General features: G+C 51.0%; 3 protein-coding genes across 3 annotated transcripts in view; 1 reads left to right on the top strand and 2 right to left on the bottom strand.

Annotated features, from left to right (window-relative positions):
- The window catches only part of TSPEAR (thrombospondin type laminin G domain and EAR repeats), a 162938-nt gene that overhangs the window by 105661 nt on the left and 43822 nt on the right, over positions 1-13455 (bottom strand). The gene's annotated exons all lie outside the window — the stretch shown is intronic.
- LOC118357234 (keratin-associated protein 10-12-like) lies at positions 4956-5777 on the top strand. The gene has a single exon (XM_035728725.1). It carries the CDS (start codon positions 4956-4958, stop codon positions 5775-5777), a length of 822 nt encoding a protein of 273 aa, XP_035584618.1.
- LOC118357238 (keratin-associated protein 12-1-like) lies at positions 10821-11321 on the bottom strand. The gene is made up of 2 exons (XM_035728732.1): positions 11049-11321; positions 10821-10958 (listed from the first exon to the last, which is right to left on the bottom strand). Exons 1-2 carry the CDS (start codon positions 11319-11321, stop codon positions 10821-10823), a joined length of 411 nt encoding a protein of 136 aa, XP_035584625.1.

Genomic DNA, 13455 nt, shown 5'->3' on the forward strand with positions numbered 1-13455 from the left:
TTCTCTTAATATCCTCTAAGAGTCAAAGAAAACCATGGACAAAGAACTAATAGAAACCAAGAGCATAATGTTCACCAAATTGAGAATATCAATAAAGAGACAGAAGTATAAAAAAGGAACCAAATAAAAACTGTAGGGTTATTGAACCAATTGCAATAACTGAAATGATAACCTCACTAGAGGAGCTCAATAGCACATGTGAGCGGGCAGAAGAAAGAATTAGTAAATACGAAGACAGGACAGTTGAAATACTCCAGTCTGAGGAGTAGTTGGGAAAAAGGAATAAGGATAAATGAACAGAGATAACAAGACCTGTGCGACACCATCAAGTAGACCAAAATGCACTTGACAGGAATCTCCAAAAGAGGGGAGAGAGAAAGGGGCAGAAAAAATATTTGAAGAAATAATGGCCAAAAACTTCAAAAAAAAAAAAATATGATTCTACACATCCAAGAAGCTCAACGAACTCCAAGTAGAATAAATCCAGAGACATCCACATTAAGCTACATGATAACCAAGCTATCCAGAGACAAAGAGAGAATCTTAAAAGCAGCAAAAGGGAAGATTAACGCCAATTCTTCATCCGAAATGTTGAGGGCAGGAGGTAGTGGGATGGAGTGTTTTTTTTATTATTATTATTTTAAAGATTTTATTTATTTGACAGAGAAAGAGAGAGTGAGAGCAGGACCACAAGCAGGGGGAGTGGGAGAGGGAGAAGCAGGCTTCCTGCGGAGCAGGGAGCCCAATGCGGTCCTCGATCTCAAGACCCTGGGATCATGACCTGAGCCGAAGGCAGATGTTTAATGACTGAGCCACCGAGGCGCCCCGGGATGGAGTGTTTAAAGTGCTGGAAAAGACTGCCAACTAAGAAGTCCATGCCCAACAAATGTAGGAAGGGAAGATTAAGACACTTCAAGGTAAATGAAAGTCAAAAGAGTTCATTGCTAGTGGATAGACCTGCCCTATAAGAAATAATAATTCGGGCTGAAATAAAAGGGCACTAATCAGTAATTTGGAGCCATAGTTAGAGATAAAGAACTCCAGTAAGGGTGTTAGTTTGGGTAGTTTGTGTGCTTATAAGGATTTATGCATTACATCTAACTCTTTGGTGTCCAGTTAGTACTCACACATAACCTTTTTCATTTATACAAGGTCAGTAATGATATCCCCATTTTTATTTAATTTGAGTCTTCTCTCTTTTTTTCTTAGTCAGTCTAGCTAAAGGTCGTCCATTCTGTTGCTCTTTTCAAAGAACCAACTTTTGGTTTCATTGAGTCTCTCTGTAGTAGTTCTAGTCTCTAATTAATCTGTGCTTTGTTTCCTTCCTCTGCCAGCTTTGGGTTTTGTCTGCTCTTCTTTTTCTAGTTCTTTAAGATGTAAAGTAAGGTTATGGGTTTAAATACTTCTTTTTTTAAAAATTAAGTGTTGACAGCTATTAATCTGCCTCTGAGCACTGTTTTTGCTGCATCCCGTAAGTACTAGTTCCTTGTGTTGTCATCTGCTTTCATCCCAAAATATTTTCTAACTTTTCTTGTGATTTCTTTTTTGACCCATTGGTTGTTTCAATGTGTGTTGTTTAATTTCCATTTATTTGTGCATTTTCCCATTTTCCTTCTGTTACTGGTTTTCTTTCCACTGTGGTCAGAGAACTTTGTATAATTTCAGTATTTTAAAATTTACTGAGATTTGTTTTATGGACCAACATATGGTCTAATCTGGAAAATATTCCATGGGCACTTGAGAAGAACATGCATTCTGCTGTTGTTGAGTTGAATACTTTGTATACATGTTGGGTTTAGTTGGTTTATAGTGTTATTCAAGGCTTCTGTTTCATTACTGGTCTTTGATCTAGTTGTTCTATTATGTCATTTTTTATTAGAGGAAATTACTTATGGAAGTCTCCAATTATTATTGTAGAACAGAAACTTAGTCAGTTTACAAATTAATTCTGTAATTTTTGCTTCAAGTATTTTGGGAGTCTGTTACTAGGTACGTATATATTTATAATTGTCATATCTTCTTGATATGTTGACCCTTTTATGAATATTTAATGTCCTTTTTTGTCTCCTACTCTAAGTCCATTTTGTCTAATTTTATTATAGCCATCCAGCCCTCTTTTGGTTATTATTTGCATGAAATATCTTTTTCCATACCTTCACTTTCAATCTATTTGTATCTTTGAATCTCAAGTGAGCCAACTGACTCAAGAAGAAATAGGCAAACCGAATAGACATAAAACAAGTAATGAGATCACAGTGTAATCCAAAACCTCCCCCAAAAGTAAAGCCCAGGACCAGATGGTTTCATGCTGAGTTCTGCTAAACATTTATAGAACACTTAACACTAAACTTTCTCAAATTCTTCCAAAAAACAAGATGAGAGAACACTTTATAAATCATTCTATGAGGTCTGCATTATCCTGATATCAAAGTCAGACAAAGACAACAACAACAAAACACTACAGACCAAAATTTTTTATAGATTAAGATTTTTAAACCTTCCACAAAATACAATCAAACAAAATCCAGCAGCATGTTAAGAGAATTATACACCATAACCAAGTGAGTTTATCCCAAGAATGCAAGAGTAATTCAACATATGAAAACCAATCAGAGTAATGCACATTAATAGAATGAAGGGGGGGGGAACATGATCATCTCAACTGATGCATAAAAAGCATCTGACAAAAGCCAACACCCTCTCATAATAAAACCCTCAACAAACTATGAGAAGAGAAGTTCCTTAACATAATAGAAGGTAGATGAAAACCCACCGGGAACATCAGCCCCCATGGTGAAAGACTGAAAGCCTTCCCCTAAGCTAGGAACAGGCAAGGATGCTCGCTTTCACCACTTCTATTCAACACTGTGCTAGAAGTGCTAGCCAGAGCAATTTGGCAAGAAAAACAAATAAAAAACATCCAAATTAGAAGGGAGACATAGAACTTACTACAAAGCTACAGTGATCAAAACAGTGGTCCTGGCATAATGACAGACATATAGGTCAATGGAATAAAATTGAAAGTGTAGGGTGCCTGGGTGGCTCAGTTGGTTAAGTGACGGCCTTCGGCTCAGGTCATGAGCCCGGAGTCCCGGGATTGAGTCCCACATTGGGCTCCCTGCTCAGCAGGGAGTCTGCTTCTCCCTCTGACCCTACCCCCTCTTGTGCTCTCTCTCAAATAAATAAAATCTTTAAAAATAAATAAATAAAATAAAATTGAAAGTGCAGAAATAAACTCATACATATCTGACCAGTTGATTTTCAACAAGGGTATCAAGATCATTTTGTGGGGAAAGTATAGTCTCTTCGACATATGGTGCTGGGACAGCTGGACATCCACACGCAAAAGAATAAAGTTCAACCCTACCTCATACCATATACAAAAATTAACTCAAACACCAATCAAACACCTAAATGTAAGTGTTAACACTATAAAACTCTTGGAAGGAGACATAGGGGTAAATCTGCATGACCTTAGATTTGGCAACAATTTTCTTGGTTATGACACCAAACAAAAGAAAACATAGATAAGTTGGACTTCATCAAAAGTTAAAGTTTTGTGCATTGAAGGATGTTATCAAGAGACTGAAAGGCAACCCACAGAGTGAGAGAAAATATTTGCAAAGCATAATTCTGATAAAGGTTTAGTATCCAGAATACATAAAGAACTCCTATAACTCAATAACAAAACTACAGATACCGAATTAAAAATGGGCAAAGCGCTTTGATAGACATTTCTCCAAAGAAAATATTCAAATGGCCAACAAGCAATTGAAAGGAAACCCAGTATCATTGGTCATCAGGGAAATGTAAATCAAAACCACAATGAAATGCCACTTCACACCCACTAGGGTGGCTGCAATTTTTTTAAAAAAAGAAGAGAACAGAAGCAGTGGTGGGGAGCATGTGGAGAAACTGGAACATCGTACCCTGCCGTTGGAAATGTGAAGTGGTGCAGCGGCTGTGGAGAGCAGTCTGGAGCTCCTCAAAGTTACACATAGAGTTATCACCTGACCCAGCAATGTCACGGCTAGTTATACACCTGGAAGAACTGAAAAGAGGCTTTCAAAAAAAACTTGTACAAAAATGTTCATAGCAGGACTATTCGCAACAGCCAAAAGGTGGAAACAACCCAAATGTCCACTGACTGAGGAACAGAGAAATAAAATGTGGTGAACCCATTTGCTGGAATATTAGCCAGGAACAGGAGTGATGCATGGGCATGCGCTACAACATGGGCGAGCCTAGAAAACTTTATGCTCAGTGAACGAAGTCAGACACAAGAGGCCATGTATTGTGTGATTCCTTACATGTGACCTACGGAGTGCAGACTTCACTGGGACATTCTGGCTCTTTCTTGGGGAGAGGACATCTGGTCCTGTCCATGGAAATCCTTCTCCTTGTCACTGGCCTTGGCTGACACTGGGACCGCAGAGGTTCACCAGCCTGCCCAGGAAGGATCAGCCCCACATTTCCTGTGCCCTAAAATATGCACCTCTGTCCTCTTTTCTCCCAATCACAGGCCAGGCCAGCTGCTCCAAGCGAGGTCTTGCACACCCAGGCTGGGTCAACATGGAGCTGTCCCATGAGCCCAGGGCCATCACCCGGAGCCCCCGCACATGACCTGCCAGGTGGAGGCCACAGAGGGAGCCACAGGGAGTCTACACTTTCCCTACAGGTGTCCCGGAGGAACCAGGCTCACACCAGGGACAACCAGCCCTGTCCAGAACGGTCCAAGGTTTATAAGCTGAGCAAGATCATGTCATGACAACAAAACAGGCCCTAATGATGGTCCTCACAGCCCAAAACACCAACACAAGAGAGGCGTGGTGAGCCTTCATCTGGGACAACACAAACATCCGGGACGGTATAAAAGACACTAGCTCCAGCACCTCACACACACTCACACACTCACACTCACACGCACACCCTCCTCCAGCCCCACCGCCCCCACCATGGCTGCGTCCACCCTGTCCGTCTGCTCCAGCGACCTGAGCTACGGCAGCTGCGTCTGTCTGCCCGGCTCCTTGGACTCCTGCCCCGACTCCTCCTGGCAGGTGGACGACTGCCCAGAGAGCTGCTGCGAGCCCCCCTGCTGCGCCCCCCCCTGCTGCGCCCCCAGCTGTTGCCAGTCCAGCGGCTGCACCCCTGTGAGCTGTGGGTCCAGCCCCTGTCTGACCCTCATCTGCACCCCCGTGAGCTGTGGGTCCAGCCCCTGCCAGTCAGCCTGCACCAGCTCCTGCCAGCCCTCCTGCTGCAGCTCCTTCCCCTGCCAGGAAGCCTGCGGTGCATCCGTCTACAGCACCCCTGTCTGCTGCAAGCCTGTCTGCTGCACACCTGTCTGCTGCCAGGCCTCCCCCTGCTCGGCCTCCTCATGCTGCCAACAGTCTAGCTGCCAGCCTTCCTGCTGCAGCTCCTCCCCCTGCCAGGAAGCCTACAATGTGTCCGTCTGCTGCACCCCTGTCTGCTGCAAGACCATCGGCTGCACCCCTGTCTGCTGCAAGCCTGTCTTCTGCACCCCTGTCTGCTACGAGTCCTCCCCCTGCTCAGCCCCCTCCTGCAACCAGCCCAGCCCCTGCTCCTTGTCCTGCTGCAGACCCTCTTCTTCCATGTCCCTGCTCTGCTGGCCCGTGTGCAGGCCCGCCTGCTGCGTACCCGCGTCCTCCTGCCAGCCCAGCTGCTGCCGCCGGGCCTCCTGCATGTCCCTGCTCTGCCGGCCCGTGGGCTCCCGCCAGGCCTGCTACATGCTCACCTCAGCCCAGAAGTCCTGCTGCTGACCAGCTTGAACCTCTGTGTCTGGTGCTGCCATCTTTGTTCCCGGGCACAAATGTCCTCTCTTAGGAGCCCTGACGCCCCTCTGTGGGCACCAGGACCACCCCTCGGCCTCTCGGTGGACACACAGCTGCTGTCTACTGGGGATTCGAACATGCCGCCACCCCTTTCTGCCAAAAGATAGCCCACAAGTCCCTCAATGGAGGTGGACTGTGGCACCCCGGGAACCCTCTTCTGTAGGATCGGTTCCTTGTGTTCTGCATGACAAAGGCCAATTGCTATAATCAATAAAATGTTTGTGTCATGACCTAGCGACCAATATTTGTTTTCTCCTCCTCCTTGGAGACCACTCCAGACTGGAGCTCTGTCTGGTGGAAGCAAACAATAAAGACATAGTCTCAAATTCCAAGTTCAAAGCACCTGAAAGATGTCTGAATGTGGACCTGCACGCTCCACGTCCCTTCCCGGCCCCGCGGCCCCACCCTCCCCACAGTGAAGAGCCCTCCAAGCCTGGGCCCGGGGGGTGAGAGAGGTTGCACAAGGCTTAGAGCTCCAGCCCACGCCTGGCCCCCTGCCCATGCAGGTTAAAGAGCTGGGGAGTAGCACGATCCTATCTGGTGGGCACTGGAGGGTCTAGTACCTAGCACCGTGCTGACTCCCTTGGAGAGAGGTGTCCACACAGAGGACTTGTGTGGTCCTGCATGCATGCTGGTCTGGGCACAGGGGCTGATGCTCTGCAGCACCAGCAAATCCCTGTAGACCCCAAGAGGGGTGCAGGGGTCAGTTCAGACATCATTCACTCTACTCAAGATCTCAAGGCCTGATTGAGGAGACAGGGAGCAAAAAGATGCCTTGTTGACAAATCCTCAGGACAGTGGAAGAGGATGAGCCTGCAGTCTCAGTGGACCTCTAGCACTAGAGGATCAAGTGGCCACCAGTCAGACCAGCCAGGTCAGCATTAGGCTCCCTACCGATCCCTGTGCCAGGAACAGACGGAAGAAGCCCACAGGAGCAGAACAGCAAAGGCCCAGCAGGTGGAGGGAGGAATAGAAGGTATCTCCTCACAGAGGCTGACTTCACCCCTACCCCAAGTTAGCTCTATCCCAGGGAAGAGGAGACAGAGCAAAAACCCTAAGGGGGCCTTTAAAGAGAAAGGGGCTGGGTTGTAAACCCGCCTTGACTCTTAAATCCCTCAGTTGCCTGAATTTATCCAAAATCTGTGCCCATTACTTGTTCATTCAAATTTAATAAAAAACATGACCGTCTGCATAGATACTGAGACCTCGATGGATTCTTCACGGCACAGAGTTAAAGACCTGGAGGAAGGTTTCACCTCATCCATAACCAAAAAGAGTGAAGTACAGGGATGTTGACTCACGTGGAAACCAGCAAACCACAGTGTTGCCAAAATAGTCCATGGGAGGGTCAGGCAGGGGCCCCTGCAGGATGCACCCCTGCTCTGGCCCCGCGGCACGAACACATCCAGGACCTTCTCACGGTTCCTGCAGGAAAGTCGCTCACAGCTTTGGAAGACACAGCCGGTCACCCTGTGGCCAGGCTGCTCCTGGTCAGGGTGGCTTACAGTCAGCTAGACTGCTCACAGACAGAGGGTCTACCCAGTCAGCCAGACTGCTCACAGATGGGGCATCTACACAGTCAGCCAGATTTCTCACAGATGGGCCATCTACATGGTCAGAGGGAGTGCTCACAGACGGGGTGTCTACACAGACAGCCAAACTGCTCACAGACGGGGTGTCTACACAGACAGCCAAACTGCTCACAGATGGGGTGTCTACATGGTCAGCCAGGCTGCTCACAGATGGGACATCTACATGGTCAGCCATACTGCTCACAGACAGGGTGTCTACACAGTCAGCCAGACTATTCACAGAGTGGGCATGTACACAGTCAGTCAGAGTGCTCACAGATACGGCATCTACATGGTCAGACACACTGCTCACAGACGGGGCATCTACATGGTCGTCAGACTGCTCACAGATGGGGTGTCTACACAGTCAGAGTACTCACAGATGGGCATCTACACAATCAGACACATTGCTCACAGGCGGGGTGTCTACATAGTCAGCCAGACTGCTCACAGATGTGGTGTCTACACAGTTATCCAGACTGCTCACAGACAGGGCATCTACACAGTTAGCCAGGCTGCTCACAGATGGGGGGTCTACACGGTCAGTCAGACTGCTCACAGACGGGGAGTCTACACAGTCAGTCAGACTGCTCACAGATGGGGTGTCTACACAATTAGCCAGACTATTCATAGTCAGGTATCTACATGGTCGTCAGACTGCTCACAGACAGGGCATCTATACAGTCAGCCAGACTGCTCATGGATGGGGCATCTACACAGTTAGCCAGGCTGCTCACAGATGGGGCATCTACATGGTCAGCCAGACTGCTCACAGATGGGGCATCTGCACGGTCAGGCAGACTATTCTTGGTTGGCGGGTCTACACGGTAAGCTGTCTGCTCACAGACAGGGTGTCTACGCAGTCAGCTGGACTGCTCCAGGCTGGGCGTCTACATGGTCAGTCAGACTGCTCACAGACAGGCGTCTACATGGTCAGTCAGGCTGCTCACAGACAGGGTGTCTACACAGTCAGCTGGACTGCTCCAGGCCGGGCGTCTACACGGTCAGCCAGACTGCTCACAGTCAGGTGTCTACACAGTCAGCCAGACTGCTCACAGACAGGGTGTCTACACAGTCAGTCAGACTGCTCACAGACAGGGTGTCTACGCAGTCAGCTGGACTGCTCCAGGCTGGGCATCTACATGGTCAGTCAGACTGCTCACAGACAGGCGTCTACATGGTCAGTCAGGCTGCTCACAGACAGGGTGTCTACACAGTCAGCTGGACTGCTCCAGGCCGGGCGTCTACACAGTCAGCCAGACTGCTCACAGACAGGGTGTCTACGCAGCCAGCCAGACTGCTCACAGACAGGGTGTCTACGCAGTCAGCCAGACTGCTCACAGACAGGGTGTCTACACAGTCAGCTGGACTGCTCCAGCTGGGCGTCTACACGGTCAGCCGGCCACCATTGCCCAGCAGTGGAGATGGTGAAGTCAGAGGTGACGGGTGTCTTTACTTTGGGAAGCTTCTTTAACGCGTGTTCACAATGCAGCGACAATGTTAAGTTGTCAGATCTCAGTGAGCCCTTCTGTGGGCAGCCCCCGGACCCGGACGCCCCGTCACCCATCATGCCTGAGACTGGGATGGTCACAGCCCTCAGAGGCACCACTGAGGAGACGGGGCAGGCCTCCCCTGCTGTCTGGTGGTTGGTGCCGTGGCCGCGGGGGTGCCTGGAGGGAGGGTGTCTGCAAGGCCAGGGCGTGACGCGCAGTGGCTGGACACCCGTGATGGTGAGACCGGTGGCCGGCGGTGGGGTCTGCATGGGACCAAGCATGAGGAAGAGCTGCGCATAGGAGGTGCTCCGAGAGTCCCTCCTGAATTTCCCATCCTTATAACCCGTGACCTCACAATAATGGATGTTTCCAGATACGTGGATATGTGGTCCTGCTGCAGGGAGGACCCCCTCGAAGGCGCTCCTCTTAGACTATTTCTTGGTTCTCACGCAGCTCCCCCCTGGCACCCTGGTGTGCCTCGGCTCCCTTGTGCTGATGAGCGTGCCCTCTCTGTGTGCCTCCCGCCCATCTCCGGGGCGGCCCCAGCGCCCTTGCTCTTGGGTGGCCCATGGCCACACCACAGGGGCTAAGGCCGCGCCGTCAGGGGCAGGTCTGGTTTCCCGGCCCGGAACAGTGCAGGGTCCCCGCAGGAGCACACAGGAGGGCGGCCGTCCGGGGCTGTGCGGCAGAGGCTGGGTCTGTGCCGTGGCCACGGAGACAGACCGCACACTCGGTGGCTGCAGCAGCACCCGCGGACTCTGACGGCTCGGAGGCCAGAGTCTGAAGCAGGCCTCAGGGGCTAAAACCAAGCTGTGGCCAGGCTGGGTCCTCCCGGAGCGTCCGCCCAACCTGCTCACTGTCCCTCCCAGCCGCCAGCGGCGCCACCTGCTCCGTGGGGCATCTACACGGTCAGTTGAACTGCTCATAGATGAGGCGTCTACACGGTCAGCGGGCTACCGTTGCCCAAGGAGAGAAGAGTCGGAGGGGACGGTGCTCCAAACCCGCAGTACGGTGTCCCGCTTCCCACGGCCTCCTCTTCCGTGGCAGCCCTTCCTCTCCCTTCTCCCAAATCCCTGGGATGACGCGAGCCCACCGGGCAATCCAGGACGGCTCCCATTGCAAGACCCTCAGTTCACCCCATCTGGGAAGCCACCTCGCCTGTAGGGCTGTATCCACCAGTTGTGGGGATGAAGTGGACATCTCCGGGGCCACGGAAGTTACCCACAAAGCCCTGTCCCCCCAAATGGGAGGAGGAGGTATACTCTTCTAGGGAGCGTACACTTCTAATTTTTAGACCAGGTTGGCTCTGCATATTAATTGCTGAGCAGGAGACCTTTTTACCTAAAAGGGGTCAGATCAGAAAGTTAGGGATTCGCCCTCAGTGCCACCCAGCAGAGTAAGAAATAACCTCACTGGTTCAAGGGACAAAGTGGGACAAAAGAAGCCCTGGGGCCCATCAGGCTGAGCTAGGAGCGCCCACTCGCCCAAGAGGCCACCTCTGAGTGGTCAGCGCCCTGTGCACGGCCATCTGGTAACCTGTGGCTTCTCTGCAGAGGGAGCTTTCCTGGATTCTGGGAGCTCCCCCTGGAGGAAGCAGTTTAGGGAAAGGCACTAAGGGAGAGACCCCGCACACACTCGGGTGGACTTCAAATGCACTCTGGGATTTATTAGACCTTTGTGTGGGTGGCTGCAGAGCCTGGGCACTCCGCACCAGCCAGGTGGGTGCTGGGTGAATGGCCCAGGTCGGGGCCAGGGACACTAGGGGCGACTCTCTCCGCCTGGTTAGCTGTAAGATGGTCAGTCGGGTCCAGAAGGTCTGAAGTGGATGATGTCTGGGCTGCCTGGTAGGAGTTCGGAGAGCAGCCACTTCTGACCGCACGGAGGAGGGGTCCTAGGAAGCCATGGGCTCAGCAGCAGTTAGAGGTGCCGCAGGGGGCAGGCCTGCAGACCAGGGTGGGGCAGGAGGGCTGGCAGCCCCCAGAGGACTGGCAGGAGGGAGCCACATACACAATGGGCTTGTAGCTCACGGGCAGGCACACAACTGGCTTGCAGGTCACGGGCACGCTGCAGGACATCTGGCAGGAGCTGGGCATGCAGCAGGATGTCTGGCAGGAACTGGGGGTGCAGCAGGTCACCTGGCAGGGGCTGGGGGTGCAGCAGGCTATCTGGCAGCTCACAGGCACGCAGCAGGACGTCTGGCAGGAGCTGGGCACGCCGCAGGATGTCTGGCAGGAGCTGGGCACTCCGCAGGACGTCTGGCAGGGGCTGGGGGTGCAGCAGGTCACCTGGCAGGAGCTGGGCACGCCGCAGGATGTCTGGCAGGAGCTGGGCATGCCGCAGGACGTCTGGCAGGGGCTGGGGGTGCAGCTGGCCTGCTGGCAGCCCGTGGAGCAGCTGGTGAAGTACATGGCGGTGTGGGGCTGGAGTGGAGTCAGGGTGGAGGACAGGGCTGGTCTGGAGGCTCCTTCCCCAGGCAGCCTTTATACCCGGGCTGTGGCATCCTGGCAACAAGCCACACAGGTGCCTTCCTCCTGGGTGCCTGACTGTTTTCCTCCTCCTCCTCCTCTGTGCGTCTCTTCCTGGAGTTTCTGGGGAAGTTCAGGAAACTGCAACAGCTGGAGGCTCAGTGTGACCCAGCAGCCCTGTGATTTCTGGACTCAGAGCCCAGGTTGGATGGTGAAGGAGCATCAGCTGGGGATAGGAGACCCCACATCAGGATGTTCAAGGTCCTCCCCAAGCTTACATACCCTGTCCTCTGCCCACATAAGCACCATCCTGCTCGCCAGACCAGGGGTCCCCCGTTTTGATTTGGAAACTCCGTGATCCAGAAGGTCTTCCCAATGGACCAGAGCCAAGCAGCTGGGCTCCTCATTGGGGACAGCCGTGGCCATGTCATCCACCATGTCATCCAGTTCTAGCTTTGTGCCAGGCACCGTGCTAAGCCTTTTACCTGGATCAGCTCATCACTGACCAGTCACCAATCCTTGCCGCCATCCAAGGGGTAGGTGATACCCCTCTTACATGGAGGCGCAGTTAGATTCCATGATGTTTGTGTGCTCTCACCACTGCGGTGAAGAAGCAGGAATTTGAAGCTGCGCAGTTTCACTCTGGAGTCTGCGGTCTTTACCATTGTGCCAAATTATGCTGGGGCTTTAGGGGTTTTCTGAGACTCTTGGATCCGTAAGTTAGGATTAAAAAAAATCAAATTTGGGGTGTTGCCTGGATGACTCAATCGGTTGAGCATCTGACTCTTGATCTCAGCTCAGGTCTTGATCTCAGGGTCATGAGTTCAAGCCCCACGTTGGGTTCCATGCTGGGCATGGAGCCTACTTGAAAAAAAATGGGGGAATTTTGTCCATTATTTATGTTTCAATATTATTCTCTTCTCCTCCTTGGGTTAAAATTGCTTATTGTTAGACTTGCTGATATTGTCCATAGACCCTCTTCATGATTCTTAATTCTGTTCTCTTTTTCAGATTGGGTAATTCCTACTGATGTGTCTTCATATTGACAGTCTTTCTTATTCTATCGGCCCGGGACTATGATGCCTGGACTCAAGCTGTGTGGTCCGCACTTGTCCACCTGCACCGGCAGCCCAGCACCCACCCTGCAGGATTTCCCACTGTTCCAGGAACGCGCCCATTTCTGCAGCAGTGTCCTCATGCCCCCACGGCTGCTTCTGCTTGGAACACCACCTCCGCCCCATCCACGTCACCCACATGCCAGCTCAGCATCGCCTCCACACAGAGGTCCCCAAACCACTCACCAGCACGCCTATTCCTCTCTACGTGCTGAACCTGTTTTCCTTTCCGGGACTCAGACCGCTCTGGAGTCATTTCATGCATTAACTTTCATCCTCTCGTTTATTCATTGCCCCACAAGGCTCATGAGGCTAGGACGTCTCTGTAGCCAGCACACAATATATATTTGTTGCATGAACAAATCAATTATTGTATAGATTACTAGGAGGCAGAAGTTGGTCACCTTTCTATAAAGGGAAGATAGTAAATATTTCAGGCTTTGCAGGGGCATGGTCTCTCTCATAACCACTCTGCATTATAGTGCAAGCCGTAGACAATACATAAGCAAATAAGCATGTCTGTTTCCAATAAAACTTTATTTACAAAACAAGGAGCAGGCCAGATTTGTCCCACAGACTCCCCTGCTTCCCAGTTTACAGATCCCTAGTATAATGTTTTCCTGTGCAAAATAAAAGCTCAGAATGCATCACTGCCTCAAAGTCACCACTGACGGGCATGAGACAAAAAGGAATAAGGGACGCGGTACTGAGTGGAGCGTGGTGTTGTGTGCACATTACTGCCTGGAGAAGTAGCACGAACCCCACGCACAGGCAAACCAGAAGATCCTGTTTACAGAAGAAGAAATTGGCCTCTAAGCTAAATGTATTATAGTGGAGCATAACACAGGAGAGTGCGTCCCACAAGATGTTGGGGGAAACATGGTGGAAAGAACTATGAGGAAGTCAACAGTTGTGCTTCTGTGTTGCCAGGACGCCTACAGCTCGGGCATAAAGGCCGCCCG

This window comes from Zalophus californianus, chromosome 1 (genome assembly GCF_009762305.2).
Source record: "Zalophus californianus isolate mZalCal1 chromosome 1, mZalCal1.pri.v2, whole genome shotgun sequence".
Lineage (NCBI taxonomy): Eukaryota > Metazoa > Chordata > Mammalia > Carnivora > Otariidae > Zalophus > Zalophus californianus.

Coding starts and splice junctions, on each gene's coding strand:
- LOC118357234 (XM_035728725.1), top strand. CDS start 4,956: ATGGCTGCGTCCACCCTGTCCGTCTGCTCCAGCGACCTGAGCTACGGC.
- LOC118357238 (XM_035728732.1), bottom strand. CDS start 11,321: ATGTACTTCACCAGCTGCTCCACGGGCTGCCAGCAGGCCAGCTGCACC. Junction 10,959..11,048: donor GCACCCCCAGCCCCTGCCAG/GTGACCTGCTGC, acceptor GTGACCTGCAAG/CCAGTTGTGTGCCTGCCCGT.